The following is a 23,677-nucleotide window of genomic DNA, read 5'->3' as shown; positions in this document are numbered from 1 at the left end:
ATAGTGGAATTCAGAGCTACCTCATTTACGTTATTCACCCTGTGCCTTAAGATAGAGAAGATATTAGCACCGTCGCCTCTATGTTAATCTTTTACAAAATCTGACAGTCACCATTTACCTAGTTGATAATCTTTTTAAGCCAAGCAGCAATATAATGTTTTGCATTTAAAACATAAAAGAAGAAATGTAACTCGCAAACTTACAGCGAATAACTGGTTGTCCTTGACTTCCAGCTGTTTTTGTAATCGTTTGACGACAAGCTCTAACTCCTCTTTTTGTACTCTCTTTATTGCCACGTCTTTTTCCATTTTCTCTGAAACAAAAGAAATAAAAATTATGCAATATGCCGACGACACCACGGTCTTCCTAACGTTCAGGATTGAACGCGTTACAAAAACTGCAAAATTTACTGTAATTTGCAAGACTACAACAAAAGCTTCGAAATTTAGTCAGTGGGTTGCAAGAAGACTCCTCCGAAGTGACAAAAATTGCAAAAATTAGAAAATTTACGAAAACTGCGAACTTAACTTTATTTTGCAAGACCATCGACAAAATCAACAATATTTATTCATTGGGTTGCAAGGAAGGCCTCACCCAAGTTACAAAAATTGTCAAAATTACGAAATTTTCGAAAACTGCAAAATTTACTGTATTTTGCAAGACCAACAACAAAATCTACGATATTTATTCACTGGGTTGCAAGGAAAGCCCCTCCAAAGTTACGAAAATTGCGAAAATTACAAAATTGACGAAAACGACGAAAATGTACTGTAATTCGCAAGACCATTGACAGAATCTACGAAATTTATTGAAAGGATTGCAAGGAAGGCTTCTGCAAAGTGACAAGAATTGCAAAAATTACAAAATTTACGAAAACTGCGAAATTTACTGAAATTCGCGAGACCACCGACAAACTCTATGAAATTTATTCAAAGGGTTGCAACGAAGGCCCGTTTAAAGTTACGACAATTGCGAAAATTACAAAATTTACAATAACTGCAAAATTTACGATAATTCGGCTGTCCATCCACGAAATGCACAAAAGTCTTTGAAAGGGTTACATGGAAGTCCCCAACGCAATTTATGAAAATTACGAATTTTACGAAATTTCTTAAAACTGGAAAATTTAAGATAATTCGCCAGCTGATCGATGGAACCTCAAAATTCATTAAAGGGTTTCAGGAAAGTCTTTAACAACATTTGCCAAAACTACGAATGTTATGAAATTTATGAAAACTGCGATATTTACGAGATTTTGGTAGCCCATTAGCGAAAGCTACGAAAATTATTCAAAGGGTCACATGAAAGTCCCCAATAAAAATTACCCAAAATGCGACATTTATGATAATTTGCAAAAGCATGGACTAAATCATGCATGCAAACAGAAAGCGAATGTTTACCCACCTGATGATATATGGTGCGTCAAAAATAAGACAGAGCCGAGGGTAAATGAAGGTTATTTTATTTACTTATTTATTTACTCCACACTCTGTATTCCATGATCTATTCTACAGACTGCAACAGCAGGTGCTTAAATTTGAGCTGTTAATTGAGAGCATTGTTACCTTCCTTCAATTGTTTGGAGTCCTGAATAAATCTTTTCAGGTCTTTATTCTCCTGAATCACCTATACAAAAATAGTAGGATTGATTGTTTACATATTCCCTTCTTGAACATTCTATCACAGGTCTATCAAAACCTAACTATTGACTGAGTTTTAGGCTGGCGTCAATCATGATTATGACAATAACCAACCAACCTTGAAAAAAGAACGAATTCTACCAATTACAGCCCACAGATGTGACCTTTTGAATTTCTGTTTCCTGACAGGTCTGCTAAGATGATCGACTGAGACCAGGCATAAAACCATCGAGTTCGCTTGTAACTGAAAGGCGCAGTAGTTAACAATGCTAGGTGAAAGATAGTGGAATTCAGAGCTACCTCATTTACGTTATTCACCCTGTGCCTTAAGATAGAGAAGATATTAGCACCGTCGCCTCTATGTTAATCTTTTACAAAATCTGACAGTCACCATTTACCTAGTTGATAATCTTTTTAAGCCAAGCAGCAATATAATGTTTTGCATTTAAAACATAAAAGAAGAAATGTAACTCGCAAACTTACAGCGAATAACTGGTTGTCCTTGACTTCCAGCTGTTTTTGTAATCGTTTGACGACAAGCTCTAACTCCTCTTTTTGTACTCTCTTTATTGCCACGTCTTTTTCCATTTTCTCTGAAACAAAAGAAATAAAAATTATGCAATATGCCGACGACACCACGGTCTTCCTAACGTTCAGGATTGAACGCGTTACAAAAACTGCAAAATTTACTGTAATTTGCAAGACTACAACAAAAGCTTCGAAATTTAGTCAGTGGGTTGCAAGAAGACTCCTCCGAAGTGACAAAAATTGCAAAAATTAGAAAATTTACGAAAACTGCGAACTTAACTTTATTTTGCAAGACCATCGACAAAATCAACAATATTTATTCATTGGGTTGCAAGGAAGGCCTCACCCAAGTTACAAAAATTGTCAAAATTACGAAATTTTCGAAAACTGCAAAATTTACTGTATTTTGCAAGACCAACAACAAAATCTACGATATTTATTCACTGGGTTGCAAGGAAAGCCCCTCCAAAGTTACGAAAATTGCGAAAATTACAAAATTGACGAAAACGACGAAAATGTACTGTAATTCGCAAGACCATTGACAGAATCTACGAAATTTATTGAAAGGATTGCAAGGAAGGCTTCTGCAAAGTGACAAGAATTGCAAAAATTACAAAATTTACGAAAACTGCGAAATTTACTGAAATTCGCGAGACCACCGACAAACTCTATGAAATTTATTCAAAGGGTTGCAACGAAGGCCCGTTTAAAGTTACGACAATTGCGAAAATTACAAAATTTACAATAACTGCAAAATTTACGATAATTCGGCTGTCCATCCACGAAATGCACAAAAGTCTTTGAAAGGGTTACATGGAAGTCCCCAACGCAATTTATGAAAATTACGAATTTTACGAAATTTCTTAAAACTGGAAAATTTAAGATAATTCGCCAGCTGATCGATGGAACCTCAAAATTCATTAAAGGGTTTCAGGAAAGTCTTTAACAACATTTGCCAAAACTACGAATTTTATGAAATTTATGAAAACTGCGATATTTACGAGATTTTGGTAGCCCATTAGCGAAAGCTACGAAAATTATTCAAAGGGTCACATGAAAGTCCCCAATAAAAATTACCCAAAATGCGACATTTATGATAATTTGCAAAAGCATGGACTAAATCATGCATGCAAACAGAAAGCGAATGTTTACCCACCTGATGATATATGGTGCGTCAAAAATAAGACAGAGCCGAGGGTAAATGAAGGTTATTTTAATTACTTATTTATTTACTCCACACTCTGTATTCCATGATCTATTCTACAGACTGCAACAGCAGGTGCTTAAATTTGAGCTGTTAATTGAGAGCATTGTTACCTTCCTTCAATTGTTTGGAGTCCTGAATAAATCTTTTCAGGTCTTTATTCTCCTGAATCACCTATACAAAAATAGTAGGATTGATTGTTTACATATTCCCTTCTTGAACATTCTATCACAGGTCTATCAAAACCTAACTATTGACTGAGTTTTAGGCTGGCGTCAATCATGATTATGACAATAACCAACCAACCTTGAAAAAAGAACGAATTCTACCAATTACAGCCCACAGATGTGACCTTTTGAATTTCTGTTTCCTGACAGGTCTGCTAAGATGATCGACTGAGACCAGGCATAAAACCATCGAGTTCGCTTGTAACTGAAAGGCGCAGTAGTTAACAATGCTAGGTGAAAGATAGTGGAATTCAGAGCTACCTCATTTACGTTATTCACCCTGTGCCTTAAGATAGAGAAGATATTAGCACCGTCGCCTCTATGTTAATCTTTTACAAAATCTGACAGTCACCATTTACCTAGTTGATAATCTTTTTAAGCCAAGCAGCAATATAATGTTTTGCATTTAAAACATAAAAGAAGAAATGTAACTCGCAAACTTACAGCGAATAACTGGTTGTCCTTGACTTCCAGCTGTTTTTGTAATCGTTTGACGACAAGCTCTAACTCCTCTTTTTGTACTCTCTTTATTGCCACGTCTTTTTCCATTTTCTCTGAAACAAAAGAAATAAAAATTATGCAATATGCCGACGACACCACGGTCTTCCTAACGTTCAGGATTGAACGCAGTTACAAAAACTGCAAAATTTACTGTAATTTGCAAGACTACAACAAAAGCTTCGAAATTTAGTCAGTGGGTTGCAAGAAGACTCCTCCGAAGTGACAAAAATTGCAAAAATTAGAAAATTTACGAAAACTGCGAACTTAACTTTATTTTGCAAGACCATCGACAAAATCAACAATATTTATTCATTGGGTTGCAAGGAAGGCCTCACCCAAGTTACAAAAATTGTCAAAATTACGAAATTTTCGAAAACTGCAAAATTTACTGTATTTTGCAAGACAGTAGTCAATAGCGCTCGTTTTGGGCCGTAGCCAATAAGGAGCCAGGGATCATACCACGTGACCAGTTTTTCCCATACATTCTCTTAAATTGTAAAATCCAAGATGGCCCCTTGGTGGAGCAAACATGGCGCCCGTGACGTCACAGCTCGCGCATGCGCATGTCCGAAAATGCATGAAATCGAGGTTGTCACGTGGTTGATCAAATAAGGTGTGAACCAATGGTAGAGGGTTCGGATGGGAATAAAAAGGCGGTGAGTTGTTGGAGTAGGCATTGTTGTTTGTGGATCGGCGACAAGAAGATGGCTTCAGAGGAGAGCAAGACGAAGGTGGAGGTGATTAGTGTTTCTGAAAAGGAGTTGCCAGACGACATGTCGAAAGAAGATTTTGCAGCGAGAGTGATGGATGCCGTTCATGATGGTATTCTTGGAAAGATAATGAAAAGCGCCGTTACTCACAGTATGGATGTCGTCCTGAGGAAAGAGGTGACGAAGCTGGCGGATGAGGTGCTGAGGTACAGAAAGACCCTGTCTGAAAAGATGCTTGCTGACAAGTCAAGAACGTTTAAAGACCCTGTGTGTTTGGAGAAGTTGCCGGATGGATTTGAGGCCGGATGGAAAGAGTGGAAGAGCGGTTGGGACGATAGAGAAGAGTTGGCGTACCAAGCATTTATGAAAGAAATTGTACAACCACCCCCAGAGTGAAAAAACGTTTTTTAATGCCTGTAACAAAAACTAATAAAGATCCTTTAGTGAGAGAATGTACATGGTTTGTTGTGTGATTTTTTGCATCATCTTGAGTGCTTGCACGTCATTGGTTCCCAGGTGCACGAGGGCTAGCATCATGGTTTGGGGGGTAATAACTTTTCCGTGAAAGCCTGAGGAGGATTCGAAAATGCGTCCGAAGGGCCAGACATTGGAGAGGTCTCTTCTCAGGTACCATGGGTGGGGAAAATGTTGGGTGAGAAAGAGGAGCATGACATCTTCGTCGGGGTGGGGTTCGTCCAAATAGATTTTACAGGTCAGGGGTCTCTATGGAAAATAAAAGGAAAAAATGAATGCCCCGACCAGGAATCGAACCTGGGTCTTTGAGGCCACAACTCAACGTCTTAACCATTAGACCATCGAAGCGGTTACCTCTTTAGGACTTGGTTTTGAAGATGTCATGGTGAGGTTCTCCAAAATTCACGGTTCACTTGGTCAGGAAGTAGTCGTCGATACTGTGATTGGGGGTGAATCCTTCCTCACACCATAGACATTTTGGGTTAGGAAATGACATGGAGTCTGAAAAATGGAACAAAAAACAGCTTTTTATTAGACATTTCCACTTACCGGTATTACATGGTGGGATGTGTGCACGATCCTATTGACCGGCGCCCTCTTTTTCTTCTTCAGGATAATAATCAAGAAAAGATTTTACATGGTTGACTCTGTTCAGTGCCTGTTCATATCTGTTTCCCAGGAAGACGGGTTCGTAACAGTCGGTTACCACATTGTGGTACATGCCATAGATGACCTTGCAACAGGTTGCATAGACCCACCCTAGTCCCCAGGCTTCTCTCAGCGGTCCCGAGATTGCGCGTACGAATTTGTCATGGGTCCCTTTTCTACTCAATTCTAGTATCGGTTGGCGGCAGCATGGTCTTGTTTGCTTGCATACGTAACAATGGGTGGGTTCCATGTCTAAAATTGAAATAGTTGACAGTAAGTGTTGTGGACCCAGTCTACATGAGTCACTAAGTCATTGATATCGTCCTCGTCAGAGACCCCCAGCATCTCTTCCAGGAACAAAAGATCTAGTTGGTCCAGGGCCGCCCCGATGATGTCTAAAAATTCCCTGTTTAAGGGGGTCTCTTCGTCCTTCAACCGCTCTCGCACTCTCTTTCTCATGGTGGTCAACTCGGTATTACATCTCTCTAATACTTCTATACTCACTTGGTACTTTGAGAAGCCACAGCAACACCCACAGTCTTCTGTAATAGGCACTCGTACAAGTTTTTCTTCACTGAAACTCAGAGTGAAAGTGAATGGTCCGACTCACTTGTTTTATACACACGGTGCAACTTGGTCCAGTCTCCGACCGTGAGTGGGCGTGCTAGGGGGATACCTTCCTATCCCCTGGGTCTGTTGGAACACGTGACTTCGTCTCGATCTGTGATTGGCTGAACGGATCTGCATAAAGCGAATCAGCATCGTCCGCTCTTCACTCTGAGTTTTTAACTTGTATTGAGCGCTATCATGGCCCTTAGAGAGATTGGTCTGCAAAACCATGTACCGAGAAAGCCTGAGACTACCTATGAAGAAGCGATTGACCGAATGGACGAGGCCTGGACCCGATTTTACAAGGCCATGAATTTCCCCATCCGGGGTTTGTTGGCGGGTCGCCGTTGGTTGACAAGGTTTAAGGATTCAAGCCAGCTGGAGGTGATGTTGCACCAGATCTTGTTCTTTATGGACGAACAGAGAGAGAATTGGACCCGTACCCAGCGCAAGTACCGTAGCATCGAGAAGTGTTTTGGCAGAACGTTGTTTAACGCAATCCTGGCTATATGTAGGAATCTTGTATGGGACGTGAAAGTGAAGCTGCCCGTGGACGGGATCACGTTTCATAGACTTATGCTATGCTACAATTTCGAGCCGTTCCAGTCCACGTGGACTCAGAGGCAAAAGAACACTTGTAGACGTTATGTCAATGTCATCAACTTTTATGACAGTACTTTCAACCAATGTAATCAGAACACAATGCCATCGATGATCGATGCGGAAGATAGGTTACCAAATGTGAAATAAAAAAATCAGAGTGTGTTTTTTTACAAAAAACTGTGTCTGTGTGTCTCTTTTCTTAGTTTGGGTTCTGTCCATTGATCAGTATGGCTTCGGCGACTCCTCGTGGGTATTCGTTGATCCATTGAAAGAACTTGCAGGTACGCTTGGGACACTTGAGATAGAGCCTGTCTGGGTTGGACTGGGAGTGGGAGGTAGCTAAGACCAGGGACTTGTTGCATAGACATCGGAAACGAGATGGGTCAATGTTCCTGTAGCAGGGGTGGGTCTGTTCTTCGACACGTTTCAGGTAGGCGCTCACCTCGTTCGCGCCACAGGTCACATAACACTTGGTGTAGAATCTGGAAGAGGGGCATCGGTAATACTCCCACCAGGTGTCACCTTCGGGTGTTTTCACACTCCCGAATTCCATGGGTACCATGCAACGTGGGCAGGTGTGATCTTGTGTTTTCAGTTGGTTCAGGAACTGATCGGGGTCGAATTCCTGCAACACTTGTACCTCGGTGAATTCTCCTTTGTCGTCCACTTCAGGTGGTAATTCTACGGCGTTGTCTTTCTTGAATTTGTCGAGTCCTATCGGTTCCAGGACTTGAATGGTTTGAGGAGGTGATTCTCTTATCACTGTCAGGCATCCGCCTTGAATGGCAGGTAGCTTTGAGTCTATATGAGGAAGAGAGATGAGTTAGTATCCCAACAAGGTGTTTTCACGTAGCATGGTTTTTAGGATGTGTGTGGTTTTTTGCACGTTTTTGGGGGTCAGTCTTTGCCTTCGCCTGTAATGGTTACTTTTCATTTCGCTTTTGACTTCTTGGCGTTTGATTGAAAAGACGCTCCATGGCTGCGAGAAGCCTTTGAGAGGTACGGTGGTCCAACTGACAGAGTCTGGTGTGATCTCTTTGAAGAGGACGCGTTCATTGAAACGTAGTCTGGCACGAGGTTTTTTGAATAACCATCTATCTAAGGTGGATTGTAGTTTACCTCCTTCACCTTCCACTCTCTTGGGTAGGACCAGTTTCAGTTTCTTACGTGCCTCCTTCTTTTTGGATGATTTTCTCTTTTTCCTGTCGGGTTCGACGTGTGAATCCATGATGCCTGCTGAAAAGTGACTCGTGATGGAATGCGTGGTTCGACTTTATGGACGTTTTTTACGACCAATCGTGGACGTGTGGTGTGATGGGATCATGTGACGGTCTTCATTGCGATTGGTGGATCTGAAAATGGCGCGTGATCCGTGAAAGTACGTGTACTGAGTGAAAGTGGGGTGCGCCGCGGGTATAAAAGGAGCCCGTTTGACGCGGTGAATCATTCTCGACTTGCTCTTGGTGCAGTGATGACCCATAGGATTTTGGATGACAGAGACTTGGAAGAGATTATTGAAGATCTGAGACGAAATTTGAATCGAGCTTCTGACGTTTTGGATACAATCGAAAAAGAAGGCGAAAGACCGTTACATGTGAAGATATTTGACTTGGAGTTACGTCTTGTCTCCCCTTTGTATTATAGGCTTCAGAGGCACTTGATTGACTGGTGCGACAGAGAGAGCTATCCTCATTTGTCGGGCTTGGAGATCACGAAGCGAGCGGAACTAGAAGGAAAGAAGTTTAACGAGGCTGTCTGAGGGTGGGTTTCAAGATGACTTACTATAGCAACTCTAACCAGATTCGGGAACTAGTGGAGCAGACTGTGGATCAGAAGGTATACACTTTAAGAGATCTCGATGCCATTCCGGATGCAAAAGTGGACATGTACATTTTTGACAATCTCTTCGAACCGTTAGGGACTATACCCGATTGTCTGTGGTCTTTTGAGCTCTTGATGAGACGTCGTCCTGACTGGGGTGGTACGATTTTGGAGTTAATGAAGAGGAACGAAAAGGTGTACCTTTTCTGCGGTGAGTGGTGTCGCGTGATGTATAGAAGTTGTACCAACCATTTCAGATTTATTCATTGTCGGGATCCCACCCTGGACGCAGGGCGTTCCTGTTTGATTGCCACTGATAACCTCTCGTACATGATGGGTGACGCCATCCGTGATCTGTTTGAACCCTTGCGGTTCACTCGTGACCTGTCACGACGGGTGTTGGAGTCAGACAAGAGTCCCAGGGTGGAGGAGATACTGACTTTCAACAGGTGCGATCACAAGGAAACATGTCTGAAGTTGGAAGAGTTGATCGATGATGTCATGCGTCAGCGTGATCTGTGGAGGGATCGGTTTTTCTTTCGTGGCCTTGAGGCTGATCGGAATGAACTGTGTGATGGGTGCAAGGAGAGTATGCGACAAGCATTTTATGTGAATGGGGACCAGGAGGAAGCCCTGAGGTGGAGACCCGGTAAAAGTGATTGTTGTTTTAGAAATTGTAAATATTATGCCATGGATACCTTTGAAGAGGACTATGATGAAGAGTATAGCCAAGATTGTAAGAACAATGAACATGCTGAATACTTTACGGATTCAGACTAGTCTTTCGCCTTCTTTTTCGATAGCCAATCAGATCTGTTTTTCGTAAGAACCAATCAGGCACGACGTTTTTTGTACATATAAGAAAGTTGAAAAAAAAATTGGGTTCAAATTATCATGTCTCGTGTCTTGAGTTGGTTGATCTCGAGAGTGTGTGAGACCATGGCCGATTGATGGAGTTGGACTTCCTTGTGTTCCAAGTGCACTAGAGTCTATGCGCGATACGGTAAAGGTGAACCCATCCCTGACCATTTCAGTGATTCGCCCTTGGAGGTGTTTGACTATACCGACGTCGAACCCAACGTGATGCGTTTTGTCGTTTATATCTTGTGGTTGAAACAGCAACCTGATTCATTTAAGAAGTATCTCGAGGTACGGGAGCAACGTTTCGAGTTGTGGAGACTGCGTTTACAAACTTTGGCGATTATGAAGAAAGGTCAAAAGAAGAAGCCGCTTTCGACCGGGACGTTACTGGGACAGTATCGGGATCCTTCTAGACCCGGTAGTCTGGGTGGTCTGACGCGATTCCCCAAGGCCAATAAGATCTCGGTGAGACATGCTCGCGAGGTCCTGCAACGGGATTCGGGGTACTCGTTGCACAAACCCAGACGTCGTCGGTTTCCCACGGTCGCGGTGGTGGTGTTCGGAATCGACGAGCAGTGGACGGCCGACTTGATCGAGGTGATTAATATCGCCAGGTACAATCGAGGGTATCATTATCTCTTGACGGTGGTGGACGTGTTTTCCAAGCACGCCTGGGTCCAACCCTTGAAGAGCAAGACGGGTAAACCGGTGACGGAGGCCATGGATAAGATCTTGAAAGGAGGTAGAAAACCCATCAATTTCCAGACGGACAACGGGAAGGAATTCTACAACAAGACGTTTCAGGATTTGATGAAGCGGAAAGGCATTCATCATTTTTCGACTCGGGGGGATATGAAATCCAGTGTGGTGGAATGGTTCAATCGGACCCTGAAAGAACGTTTGTACCGGTACTTCACCGTGCAGAATACGATGAAGTTTGTACCCGTGTTACAAGATTTGGTCCAAGGGTACAATCGATCGTATCATCGCAGTATCAAGATGGCTCCCAATCAAGTGACTTTAGGCAATAGCGAGGACGTGTGGGAGACTCTTTACGGGAAGAAAAAGGGAAAAAAATCGAGACGACCTCCACTGAAAGTCAGTGATCATGTGAGACTGAACAAGAAGTTCCGACAATTCAAGAAAGGGTATTTACCCGGTTGGACCGAAGAGGTGTTTGTGATACACAGGGTGCGTCCTGGTAAGGTCACTACGTACAAGGTGGAAGAATGGGATGGGACGTCGGTCGAAGGCACGTTTTACGTGCAAGATTTGCAAAAGGTGTCCGTGAAAGACGACGATCTGTTTCGCATCGACAAGATCGTCAAACGGAAAGGGGATAAAGTCCTGGTGCGTTGGAAAGGTTGGCCAGTCAAGTACGACAGTTGGGTGGATAAAAAAGGCTTGTACGTGACCAAAAAGCCAAGACAAAAATGAAAGACTTTTACGTGCAGTTGTTGAGCAATGCCAGCACAAGCGAGTTTCCGGACAACAAGGCCAACAGTTTCAAGAATCGTCTGCCTTACCCGCTCCTGTTTGAAACCGACAAGGAATGGACAGTGGGATTGGCGAGGGTTTCTTACCCGATACCACCTGCACGACCGCATCAAGTACCAGTCCCTCAATCGCACAACTTTGACGATGACGATCTATTGTGTCATTTTGAGTGGACCATTGAAACATTTATCATAACTTCCGATGGGTCGTGGATTCCATCGCGTTACCGAGTGTCGTTTGAAATCAAGGGGAAGGATCTTCACCAAGACCGAAGTAAGGTGACGAGTGGTAAATCTCTCATGAAATACCTCATCAACCGCCTGAATGACCGCTTGACACGCTATATGGAACGCGGCAATGAAAGTCTGCGAGCTCCGGACGGGAAAAAATACTACCCCGTGTTCAGATGGGAGGGGAACGATTTGATTCTGGACAATACCGACACGTTCCTCGACGAGTCCAGAGACCGACGGCATCCTAAGGTGTTGTTTGGTCCTAAATTGACCAAGACGCTGGGATGGATTGAGGAGGAAGCCTACGACGTGGTTCGAATGACTACGAATATGGTGAAGGTGTTTCAAAACGACGTTGTACCAGTTGGTTTCAAAAAAGATTGGATAAACGATGACACTGCTCGCTCCACTAATTTCTGGAATTTGACGGACAGTGGAGCGTTACAGCTCAGTCCCTATTGCAACTGGCAGTTCAGTTACCTGAACGAGGAATACGCTAAGGTATACCAGGGAATCAGTGTCCATCCGGACCTCCCTCCGCCTCGCAGTCCCATGTACCTGTATTCGAATGTAGGTCGTAGCACCGTCACGGGGAATCGAGTGACGGACCTCTTGAGAGAAGTTCCCCACGACCCGATCAAGACGACGTACGAACCGAATCAGATTCAATATAAACCTGTGCGCAGTAATGTTTTGGATATAGTGGAGGTGCAATTGGCCGAGAACGACGGAAGATTGGTGGACTTTACCTCGGGTGTGACGTCGGTGACATTACACTTCAAGGATGAATGAGTATGCCGACGACTTTTACGTGCAACCGATGAGCAATGCCAGCACGAACGAGTTCACGGACAACAAGGCCAACAGTTTCAAGAATCGTTTGCCGAACCCGTTACAGTTGAGAGAGTCGGGATGGAAAGTGGGTATCAGCGACCTCTCGTTTCCGTCCATGGCACGTAAGATGGGTTTGAAAGATTCTCTTCTGTTTGAAATCTGGTGGATCGATATGGTGAATGCAGATCGAAACCTATACATGCAGGTCTCTGGAGTGACGAGAGAGGGTGATCTGGAATTCACGCCGAGGACCGGTACCGAGTTGATGAACGTGATACGAGATCGATACATGCGGAGGTTGAGAGATCGAACGGATGTCGACATGACCATGTACAAGAAAAAGAGCAAACCCGACGATCCCACCGAATTCCTGTACACGGTCATGCATCAGGCCGAGAATGGAGAATGCATCCTCGACAACTCGAGAACGTGCATCAGCCTCCTGATCCATGGTAAACGCGTCTACCCCCGAATGTCCATCAGCATCGAATTGGCCAAGAAGATGAAATGGGTCAAGATGAGAAAATTGCAAAACGGACAACCGGGTTACGTCTTGGGACCCCACTTGAGGAAAGAATTTCCCACGGAAGTCATACCCACAGCCACGGACTTGATCATAGGACAGAATGACGGGGACGAGATATTTTACAAGATCGACCCGGACACGTTACATTTGAGTTGTTTCATCAATTGGGTTTTCACGGACCTGGATCGCAGTTATGAGGAAGCGTTCGGTCACGAGCGTCGTTCCTTGTTCATGTATTCGAATGTGGGACAGAGTATGGTGACGGGGAATCAAGTCACGGACATGTTGAAACAGGTTCGTTACGATCCGGACGTGGTCGACCTTCAACCGAGACACATCCTATATCTACCGATGCGCACGACCTTTTTGGACATTGTCGAGACGCAGGTGTCTGAGAACGACGGACAACTGGTGGACTTTGCGTCGGGTGTGACCACGATCACGTTGCATTTCAAAAAAGGATGAGTGATTTTTACGTCAGCTTACCCAGTCACAGCAGTAAGAGCGAGTTCCCAGAGAACAAGGCAAACCATTTCAAGATCAGGTTACCCCGCCCCATACGCCTGAATGGAAGCGGAGGATGGAAAGTGGGAATGAGTAGCATCGCCATGCCAGATGCTCACGTGACGCTGCCTACCTTCACCGCTTCTGAGGATAAAGTAATCTTGTCCTTTTCCGCATGGAGACGCATAGAATCGAGTAGCTACTACATGTATGGAGAAGCTTACTTCGACACGGATGACCTCAAAGAGGTGTTCCACAACGTGGACGGTGTTGGACTCATGAAATCCATGATCGCCTATTTCGATCGACAACGCGTCTTCAAAAACTCTGGACCCAAATTTGGAGCCAAATATGTCACGGATGATGGTAAAAGAACCTACGTCTTGTTAAGGTGGGAAGGTGAAGACCTGGTCACGGACAACAAAAACATCTTACGTCCGATCGTGCATTACCCTGCATTACACGTCAATGTTGAACTGGCTTGTAAAATGGGATGGCTCAAAAAGAACGGCAGTGGTTACGAACTGGGACCTAACTTGCAGATCGAATTTTTTGACGATGTCATTCCGGACATTAGCGTCGTCGGGGATGTACATGACGCTGCCAGAACACCTGTCTTTTGGACTGTCGCCACAGATAAAGGAGGAAATGGAGATTTTTTAAGACTCAGCATCTATTGCAATTGGCGTTTTCTGAACCTGAACAAGGCTTTCGAGGTGGTGGGAAACAGTTCGCGTTCCTTGTTCGTCTACTCTGACGTGGGTGGAAGTAGCGTGGTGGGAAATCAAGTCACGGATTTACTGAGAGAGGTCAACTTGATTCGAAGAGGTGCGGGTGTCCAGTATTTCGAGCCTTACCACATTCAATATATTCCCGTGCGCAAAGACGTCATTGACATAATAGAGGTGCAAGTGGCTGAGACAACTGGAGAACTGGTGAGTTTTGGAGACGGCAATACGATCGTGACGTTACACTTTAAGAAAGAATGATCAGTGGAACGCTGGTACGATTTCATCCCGACAAAATGAAGCAATCTGGAGACGGATTCGGCATGGCTTGGAGAGGTGTCAAGAAACGAGGTCCCGGCGTTCTCCGAGACTTTATCACCGAGGCGGCCACGGAAGGTCTGAAAGGTTTAAATTCGGGTGGCAAGGGAGGAAAGCCCAATTGGAGAGGTGGACTTGCCGGGGTCAAGAGAGGAGCGAGCCGAGCCGTGAAACGTAAAGCGACGCAAGAGATAAAACGGGCGTTGACGAAAAAAGTGAGAAAAGACCTATTTGGAGTATGAATCCCATTTACTCGAGGCGCGTGAGACTTATCCCAATACGACGAACGTATAAAGGTGGATCGATCTTCCAATCACGATCAAAACGCCCAAACTATCGTTGGGTGCAGTCAGCCCTGAGAAGGAGACGAAGACGACGTAGACGATGACGGACCTCGTGGCTCATGCCCGGTTGGCGGGGGTTTGTAACCCTCGCCTGAACATGTACAGTACCCCTCCCACAGATGTCAGCATGTCGTCTCGACGTTCGGTGAGAATCAACCCGTTCAATACGGGGATCAATCCAGTGACCTTCCAAGTCGATCCTCAAGAAGACTTCATCGACTTGAACGAGAGTTTCTTCGAGGTGGAATTGACGGTCAAGAAAACTGGCAACACGAATCTGCTGACCGCGGATATCATGGGATTCGCCAACAATCTGGCCCACACCCTCTTCAAACAGATCAATGTGAGATTGAATGGCACTCTCATCAGCCCCCAGACGGATATTTACCACCTCAAAGCCTACATCGAGACACTGTTAAACCATGACCGAGACGATGGTGAATCGATCCTGACACCCAGTGGCTGGTACAACTGTCTCGGTGTACCCGACGACGGAGATGCCGATGAATTGACTGCCAATAAGCTGGATACGACTCACGACGATTACAAAGCTTTACCCCCAGATCTCAAGAACCTAGTACAGGGTCGACTCCAGTTTCTAGATGGAAAAGCCGTGACCTTGAGGTTTAAACCTTTCCTGGAAGTGTTTCATCTCAGCAAGTTACTGTTACCTGGCGTGCAGATCCAGATTGACATGTACTTCAATACCCCAGCCATGTGGACCGTCCGATGGGCCGGTGTCGATACTCTCAGACTGACTGAAGCCTACGTGAAAGTGAGATTGTTCCTGTCTCAAGTGAGAGTGACTCCCTCGGTGTACCGAGAGATCATGACCAGCCTGAAAGGTGGAAGAGTGGCCACTTACCCTACGGTGAGAGGGGAAATTCGCACTTACTCGCATCCCAACGACAATCGTCACTTTGAGTGCAGCAATCCTTTCCACAATAAGCTGCCTAATCGGCTGGTGGTGTTGTTGTTGAAACAAGCTGCCTTCAACGGAACCATCACAGAGAGTCCGTTCAATTTTGGAAAATTCAATCTCGCTTCCATCAAACAATTGGTGAGAGGTGAAGAGTACCCCTACGAGACCTTGGAACTCATATACGATGGGGACAGTAAAGATCAGAGAGGCTACTACAGATTCCTCCAAGCCTCAGGAGCTTTGTGCAGGGGAAAAGGAAACATGGTCAGAAAAGTGGATTGGGGGAACGGCAAGAGATGCAACATGTTCATATTTGACAACACGGCCAATGGATGTTTGGACAGTCCAGTGTTGAACCCCAAGCAAGAAGGTGAACTGCATCTGGTGATCGATTTTGGAGGTAACCCTGGAGAAAACCTGACTATCTTGTTGTACGGCGAATTCGAAAACTTGCTGGAGATCAACGAGAACCGAGTCGTCATCTACGACGTGTACCAATGAGAAGAAAAAATGGAGAAAGTAGCCTTGAATAATATACAATTGGATCATTTGGCATGGACGAATCCGTCACTTCGCTGTGTATTTTACGGCACGGTACCTTGCGATCGACTTCCCAGGACACTCCCCCAAGAAGGACCGACCGCTTACATCGTGAACACGGACCCTCACGATAAACCGGAGGTGCATTGGATCGCTTTGTGGGCCGACAAGAACAAGTGCGAGATACTGGACAGTTACGGTCTAGCGTTGGACGCGTACGGAACCGCCGAACTGATCCAAGAATGGTTGGACCGTCATTTCAAGTACCAGATTCACAACAGCAGGAGTCTACAGTCACTGTTCAGTCAGAGTTGCGGCGGATACGCCCTGATGTTCCTTATCGATCGAGCCGAAGGTCGTGACATGAACGATTTCTTGAATCGTTTTAAGAAAAACAAGTTTGTGGAGAACGATCGTAAAGTAGGAAACATATTAGAACGTTTGATCGTGGACGAGTTGGCCTGGCGCAAGATTTGTAAAACCCCGTGTCACCAGGACACGTGCAGTTCCTCCAGAGGAGTGCGTCATTTGTTATAAAGTAAGCTGTTCAAATAAAAAAGTGTTCATTTTTGAGAGAAAAGGATGTTGCGTGGTGAGGTTACATGGTTCCCCCGATTCCTAGAACTGTGTCGAGAAGAGTATCTGCTCTTGTCCTCGGATGATCCTCGTACACAGGTCCTGGATCGCATTTTGGATTGCGACAGTTATCGTCGAGTCCGATTCATACTGGACCAGGAAAAAGATCATTGGCTTCGATACGTCCTGTTCCACTTGTGTACGAGAGCCAGACTTCAAATGGACGCTTGCAGAGATAACAAGTGTTACCCGCACTGGCAATAAGTTCTTACACCATCACTTTGCGAACGCATAAAAAGGTGCGGTTTAAACCAAAATTGTTCATTATGGAGTTCCCTACAAAACAAGACACTTCATGGATCTTCAGTTTCGAGGGCATAGACATTTGGACGACGTCATAGCCAGGTTAGAAAAACGCTACGGAACATCTGGTAAAAAAACGCCTCAACCCAGTGCAGCTCATTTCAAGAAAAACCAACCACCAGCAATAAGAAGAATTGCTCTTCAACCGGCTCCAACGGCTGTCCTTGACACCGGTGAATTACCAGCTACTGTGACCACTCGCAGGAAACGCAAGAGAGCGCCCACCATGCCGGGGCTTTCCGAGAAAGAAGATAGGAAAAGAAGAATCAGAAAGAGGCATTGGTACGAAGACAAGTTCGGAGATTTGAGTAAATTCGCGAAGAAACCTGGAAAAAGGAGATCGACGCTTGCCAAGAGAGCGCGTCCCAAGAGAGCCACGGCCAAGAGAGCCATGACCAAGATCAAGAGGGGAAAAGCGTGGTACGCCAGGAAATACCAAGTGGGAAAATTCGCGAAACGCCAGAGAGCGCCCGCCAAGAAAAAACCCATCTGTTTCAATCGTAGGGTCACCCTCTTGAGTCTGATGAAACGCATCCCTGGGGTCAAGACACCATTGGCCAAGTTGTTTGGATAAAAAACGGAGCGTCTCGAGACCCTTCATGGAACGACGCAAAGCGTTTCAATTTCACACTCCGTCGAGTTTGTTGATAGCGGGTCCGTCGGGGTGCGGCAAGACGGTGTTCACCACCAAACTGCTCTTGGAGAACGGCGACTTGTTCCAACAAAAACCTAAGAGTATTCATTACTGCTACGGATCGTGGCAAGACGGTTTCCAAAAGCTCAAGAAGGGTGGGGTCAAGTTTTACAAAGGCATCCCCGAAAGCGAACAGTTACCCCGATGGTTTCCTGGAGGGGGTGTGTTGGTATTGGACGATCTCATGGACGAGGGTGGTAACGACAAGCACGTGTTGGATCTCTTCACCAAACATTCACATCATCGGAACATTACGGTGATTTACTTGTGTCAGGATCTATTCCCTAACGGAAAATTCGCCAAGACCATTTCCCGAAACGCTCATTACATCGCGGCCTTCAAGAACCCTCGGGATCAGTTGGGGATACGAAATCTACTACTGCAATCGTTTCCCACACAATGGCAGGAGGTGTTGGACACGTTTCGAAAGGTCACCGATCGACCTTACGGTTACATGCTATTGGATCTTCATCCAGCCAGTCAGGACGATCAACGCGTCCTTAGCAATGTGCTAAAAGATGAAGGATTCGTACGATGCCATCAGTTTGCGACACCGTCATGTTGAGGAGCGAAGCCGAGTGGTTCCCTACGTTTATTCTACGTTGCATAGCCATGCTAAGGCGCATGTATTCCTTTAAGTGGATTACGAGACGGTGAAACAAATCTGTCTCTGTTCGAGTTATCATCAAGTGAGGTCACTCGTGAAAGCATATAACGACGAGGATTTTGAGAATTTGATTCATAACAAAAGAGTGATCGCTGAGAAGATAGCAAGAAAACAGGAGAGATGAGTTCTTACGGTAGTGACGATTTCAACCTCTCGGCTCTGAACGATTATTCGCCTTGGGGGTCACCGGTTCGAACGAGTACTCCGATTCCGCCTGTGGCGGGTGTGGGTGTGAGCCTGAACACTCCTTCACCGCGGTCGTCACTGGCGACACTGCCCCTGCCAAGGGTCTCGCCCGTCGGGGTAGGCACCACTGGCGCGGGTGCGCCACAGACCAACGTCACGGCGGGTGTCGGCAGCGCCGGATCTGGGTCATCGCGCTCCAACGTTACAGCGGGTGTCGGTGAACCCCGAGTGACAGACGCCACACCTTTGGCACGAGCCGTTCGAGGAGGGAAACGACCGAGACGTGTCCCACGTCAAAATACGCCGACGTCCCCCAGTGATGCAGGGAGCCGCAGAAGAAGTAGCGCTAGTGGTAGCGGTGGTGGAAGACGCAGAGGTAGAGGCGGAGGCAGAGGCGGAGGCAGAGGTGGAAGTGGTAGTGACTCCACACCGCCTTCGTCGATTAGATCGGCTCGAGGAGGAAGAAGGAGGCGAGGAGACCGTGTTCTCGACCAGGCCCAGATGCAGCAACAATTGGAAGAGATTTTGCGCCAACAACAACAGACGGCCGCGGGTCGTCGCATTGTGGGCATCACGACCACGAACACGATCACGACCACCTATAAAAACGGACAACGCCCTACCGTCACGCGCAATTCGACCAGTGTACGTAACTGAGAACAACAATGAGAAGATTTTTTTTTTTTATTTATTATTATTATTACTATTATTATTATTTAAAGTAACACGTCTTAACAAATTACACGTATCACAAATTACAAAAAATTACAATAACAAAGTACTCTGGCATGGCTACTCCGATACTACAATGTACATTACTTATTTACATCAGGTGTTACTTACATTAGGAAAACGAATAACAAAATAATTAATTAATTCTGACAGCACACATTAGCTACAATTAAATTAAACAGGATAAAAAAGCAAGAAACAGAAATAAAAAGAGAAAGAAAAAAAAAACAATAAAAGGAAAGGAAAACTTAAAATTACAAAATAAGCAAAAAAGCAAACAAACAACTCGTAGCGCGGGGAAGGGGGAGGAGGAACGATTTCTAATCTTGATTTAATACAATTAAAAGTAACTTAGTCTATAAAGTTTGTGACGAGCATTGTTACGTTACGAGTACTTTTTCGGTGTTAATTTACAAATTTTCAACTTTGTATTTATAGTTGATTCTAGCAATAAATTCGGGTAGTACAAGTGAACTGTTGTTTAGTTTACTTATATACACATAGAAATTCATAAAAAGGAGGGTGTAATTGAATTTTCTCACTAGCTCCATATATGTTGGGTGTTTAAAGGTGGCGAAAAGCGTTTCTTTTGTATCTGGCTTAAAGTTTGAACCATTCTGAGTGTTAAACCAATTGATGACTTTGCATGTGAAGGTTTTTGTAAATTCGCAGTCGATAAAGGTGTGATTTATGGAGTCTGGCTCACCACAGTAGATGCAGTCACTGTCTGTATTTATCCCATATCTGAAGAGTTCTTTCTTTGTAATGACAATTCTATGGATAAGTTTGAATTGAAATTCTTTCAACTTATTTTCTTTGCATGTTTTTGAAGCCATTTTAAAGACATCTGTCCAATTCTCTGTGTCTATTGAAATATCTCTTTTCCATCTTTGCGGGCCAGTATGAGGTGATTGGTGTTTCTTAACAAGAAGTAGGCGGTAATAGTCTCTTGCCTTATACGTTTCAAAATTGATTTGATTAGTTTCGTTCAGTAAAAAAGATTTCCAGTTTTCTCTATAATTAAAGATCGAGTTTTGCCCTAGGACTCGCGCTCTGTTCTTCAAGCTCACAGGAATTGCACTCAAGATTTGATAGAACTGGAGAAAATTTGTGTTACAATGATATTTAGCATGAAATTCTTGAAAAGTTAGGTATTGACCGTTTTCATTAAAAAGCTGTTGGATCGTGTGGATACCCTTGACAAACCATTCCCTTATAAATAGCGGTTTTCCATCAACTAAGATTTCTTTGTTATTAAAGAGAATGGTTTCGGTTCCTTGATCATAATTGTACAGAGTCTTGACAATGAGAAGATGCCGTCGCTGACAGAAAAGGAGAAAGCAATGGGGCGGTGCTCTTGCGAATGCCTTGTCTGCGATGTTACCCATAGGCAAAGGGGCTGCCTTGGGATTGGCCAGAGCGTTGGATGGACACGCCGTGAAAACAGGAATCCGAGCTGGAACCTCCTCTGCCATTGGCGCGGCAGGGGTTGGCGTGGGTCACGGGGTCCGAAGACTTGTGAGAGGAAAGAAAAGACGACCACCTCGCCGATAAAACACCATTCGAATCAAGATGTTGAGGAGTGAAGTCGAGTGGTTCCCCTACTTCCTGCATCTATGCCGATGCTCTCGCTCCTACTGGGACACGACCAGCATGGATCACGAAGACATGAAACGTATCGCGGATGAGTGGGATAGTTACAGACAAGTCCGGGACATCCTGAACCAGTCCGTGGAAACCGCCTTCAAGGACGAGATCTGGGAGTACGAGCAACAAGCTAAAAGGATCGAACGTCCCGATAGAAAGTCAGACTACGTTTGGCACTAGTTAGAAAAGAGTCATGAGTACTTCTGTATGTTTATTGGGTGAACCTTTCAACACCGTGGTGGATTTGGATTCCCTGAAACGTTTGGACGGTTTGTATGCTTTCTACCACAAGTATTGGTGGTGTCGAAGGCAGATGTTCGGTTACTACAAATTGTGTAACGCCATTCTCAACGGACTGGCCTTACTGACTGTGGCCATGAGTATCGTCTTGGGATCCGTGTGGAAAGACGGGTACACGGTGGTAGGATTGACGGCTTTCGCCACCTTACTGAAAGGATGGAACGATTTCAAGAAGTATTCGTTCAAGATGGACATGGCCCAATTCACTTACACGACGTACGAAAAGACGCTGACAGAACTCAGGAACTACGCTCTCAGTGGAGTGGAGGAATTGGATGGGTTTTTGACCAAGATGCAAACGTTGGACGATGTGGTGACGGATTTCACACCTCCCACGTACGACCGATACGTTCGAGACTACGAAATACGATTTCATCACGTGCCGCTATAAAAAATGACATCACGGGAAGAGTCTTCATTCTAACCAACATGCCCAAGAGGTCAAGGAGAAAGAAAGCGTCTTCGAGAAGACATAGAACCACAACCACTAAAAGAAGACGGTACCAAAGGGGAGAAGGGGCTGTCAGTGTGGTGGCGGGTTTACCCAAGGCGGCTTGGAGTATCACCAAAGGCATCGGAAGCCTGAGAGCCAAACAAGAACGGGCGCATACCAAAAGGATGTTGGAACGGATGAGACGAGGCGAAAAGTGGGTTAGCGGTGGCGAATCGTTCCGATGCTCCATCATGTGAAATAAAAGGACGAGGATTGGCGTCATCCACCTCACTCGTCACCATGCGAGCACGGAGGAAGAGGAGACGAAGAAGGATACAGAGAGGTGGAATGGTTGGATACGTGTATCATAAAGGTCTCAGCAAAGGTCTGAGAGGTCTATCAAAATCCAAGAGAGTCGAACGAGCCTCGAACAAAATTTCTCCGAAGCTCAATTTACCTCAGATTTTCAAAATGCTAGGTAAAAGTATAGATGTGACACCAATCCACTCGTACGCATAAGTCCACGATGAAGCGGTTACGACGACAACGGCAGTTCTTGACGCGCGTCCTGAAAGAAGCCAATCGGAGAAAACGTCAACGGCTGTTGCAATTCGCCGACAAAGATCAGATCAACGCCATCAGCGAGATGGTTCTCAATTTGCTGAAAAAGAGGATCCCCATCAACGCAACGACTTATGGGAAACTGAAAAGACATAAAAAGGTTTTGCGTGAAGTGGGTAAACGTAGAAACTCCCTCAAGCGTCGAAGAGAACATCTCCTGAGCCAAAACGGAGTGGGGTTCTGGAGCGGATTACACGGTTGTTTCAAAGCATGTTGTGTACGGTGAAAGGACGTAGCGAAGACGGTTACCCGCTGGAGGGGATCGACGTCATACCCAATTTCCCACCGAGAGAAGAAAGAAACCAAGAAGAGTCCAATACCATTCCTAAACTCGTGCAGTTGTTGCAAGACGCCAATCGTCGCGAAGCCCGATGGAAAGACTCGTACGATTACTTGAACAAGAGGTACAACGACCTGTATCAAGAGTACATGGCTTTAAAGTTCGGTGACTTCTGTCAAACCTGTCAAACGAAACGAGATACCACACCGCCTGGTGGGTGCATCGAGTTGTGCAGGGGGTGCGGTAAAGGCAAGCAAACCGTTCAAAGTCTTAAACTCGAGTTGGAAAAGAAAGACGAATCCATACGGTACTGGCAAGACTGTTACGAGACGACCTTGAGAGAATTGTCCGAGTTTCCTGACACGACCCTGAGTCAGGTGTGAACGAAGTCATGATGGTACCCGTTCAAGAATTCAACCGATTGCAAGATTATTACAAGGGTAAGATTACCCAGAGTGCCTTGTTGAACAAAGCGGGACGTCTGGCCGCAGAAGAACATGTCATCTTGAACGACAAACGTATCCCCGACAGCATGGCCGTCAAGATGACCAAACCCATCGCCACCGAGGAAGGTAAACTGGTGAAACGCATACGGACGGGTAAAAGCGGTCCCATGTCGTACCAGGGAACGACGGAACCCGAAGGCATGGCCGATGCACCCGTAGAAAATCTGTTGAAACAGATCCTCAAGGGAGTCAACCAACCAGCAGCCCCAGTGATCATCCCACCACAACCACTTTCCACGACAGGACTGAAAAAGGAGCTGAAAACTCCCAAACCATCCACGTCAGGTTTTAAAAAGGAGTGGAAAACTACCAAACCTACCATTCCACCCAAACCAGTCACGTTAGGTAAAACTCCCATATCATCCAAGAAAGTTAAAAAAGCACCCATATCCGAAAGAGC

The 23,677-nt window shown here is 45.1% G+C and overlaps 5 protein-coding genes and 1 non-coding gene across 6 annotated transcripts; 5 read left to right on the top strand and 1 right to left on the bottom strand.

Moving 5' to 3' along the window:
* The first annotated feature begins 4,577 nt into the window (after positions 1 to 4,577).
* On the top strand, positions 4,578 to 5,870 carry LOC149104192 (uncharacterized). The gene has a single exon (XM_089271723.1). It carries the CDS (start codon positions 4,724 to 4,726, stop codon positions 5,204 to 5,206), a length of 483 nt encoding a protein of 160 aa, XP_089127849.1. The 5' UTR covers positions 4,578 to 4,723; the 3' UTR covers positions 5,207 to 5,870.
* Positions 5,561 to 5,632, bottom strand: Trnah-gug (transfer RNA histidin (anticodon GUG)). Its single transcript has one exon. It is a non-coding gene; the product is annotated as a tRNA-His (tRNA).
* Positions 5,871 to 9,989: 4,119 nt separating the features above from the next.
* LOC149104191 (uncharacterized) lies at positions 9,990 to 12,415 on the top strand. The gene is made up of 2 exons (XM_089271724.1): positions 9,990 to 10,744; positions 11,377 to 12,415. The coding sequence occupies exons 1-2, from the start codon at positions 10,049 to 10,051 to the stop codon at positions 12,346 to 12,348; spliced, it is 1,668 nt and encodes a 555-aa protein (XP_089127850.1). The 5' UTR covers positions 9,990 to 10,048; the 3' UTR covers positions 12,349 to 12,415.
* A 2,429-nt stretch (positions 12,416 to 14,844) lies between these two features.
* Positions 14,845 to 16,756, top strand: LOC149104190 (uncharacterized protein F54H12.2-like). The gene has a single exon (XM_089271722.1). It carries the CDS (start codon positions 14,851 to 14,853, stop codon positions 16,231 to 16,233), a length of 1,383 nt encoding a protein of 460 aa, XP_089127848.1. The 5' UTR covers positions 14,845 to 14,850; the 3' UTR covers positions 16,234 to 16,756.
* Positions 16,757 to 17,743: 987 nt separating this feature from the next.
* LOC110067101 (uncharacterized) lies at positions 17,744 to 18,505 on the top strand. Its single transcript, XM_020774395.2, has one exon. It carries the CDS (start codon positions 17,811 to 17,813, stop codon positions 18,468 to 18,470), a length of 660 nt encoding a protein of 219 aa, XP_020630054.2. The 5' UTR covers positions 17,744 to 17,810; the 3' UTR covers positions 18,471 to 18,505.
* A 2,678-nt stretch (positions 18,506 to 21,183) lies between these two features.
* On the top strand, positions 21,184 to 23,634 carry LOC149104189 (uncharacterized). The gene has a single exon (XM_089271619.1). It carries the CDS (start codon positions 21,331 to 21,333, stop codon positions 21,826 to 21,828), a length of 498 nt encoding a protein of 165 aa, XP_089127745.1. The 5' UTR covers positions 21,184 to 21,330; the 3' UTR covers positions 21,829 to 23,634.
* Positions 23,635 to 23,677: the final 43 nt, after the last annotated feature.

The sequence above is a fragment of the Orbicella faveolata genome, unplaced genomic scaffold, assembly GCF_042242905.1.
Source record: "Orbicella faveolata isolate gen_17 unplaced genomic scaffold, um_ofav_v1 contig_34, whole genome shotgun sequence".
Taxonomy (NCBI): domain Eukaryota; kingdom Metazoa; phylum Cnidaria; class Anthozoa; order Scleractinia; family Merulinidae; genus Orbicella; species Orbicella faveolata.
This window is presented reverse-complemented; position numbering and strand designations above follow the sequence as displayed.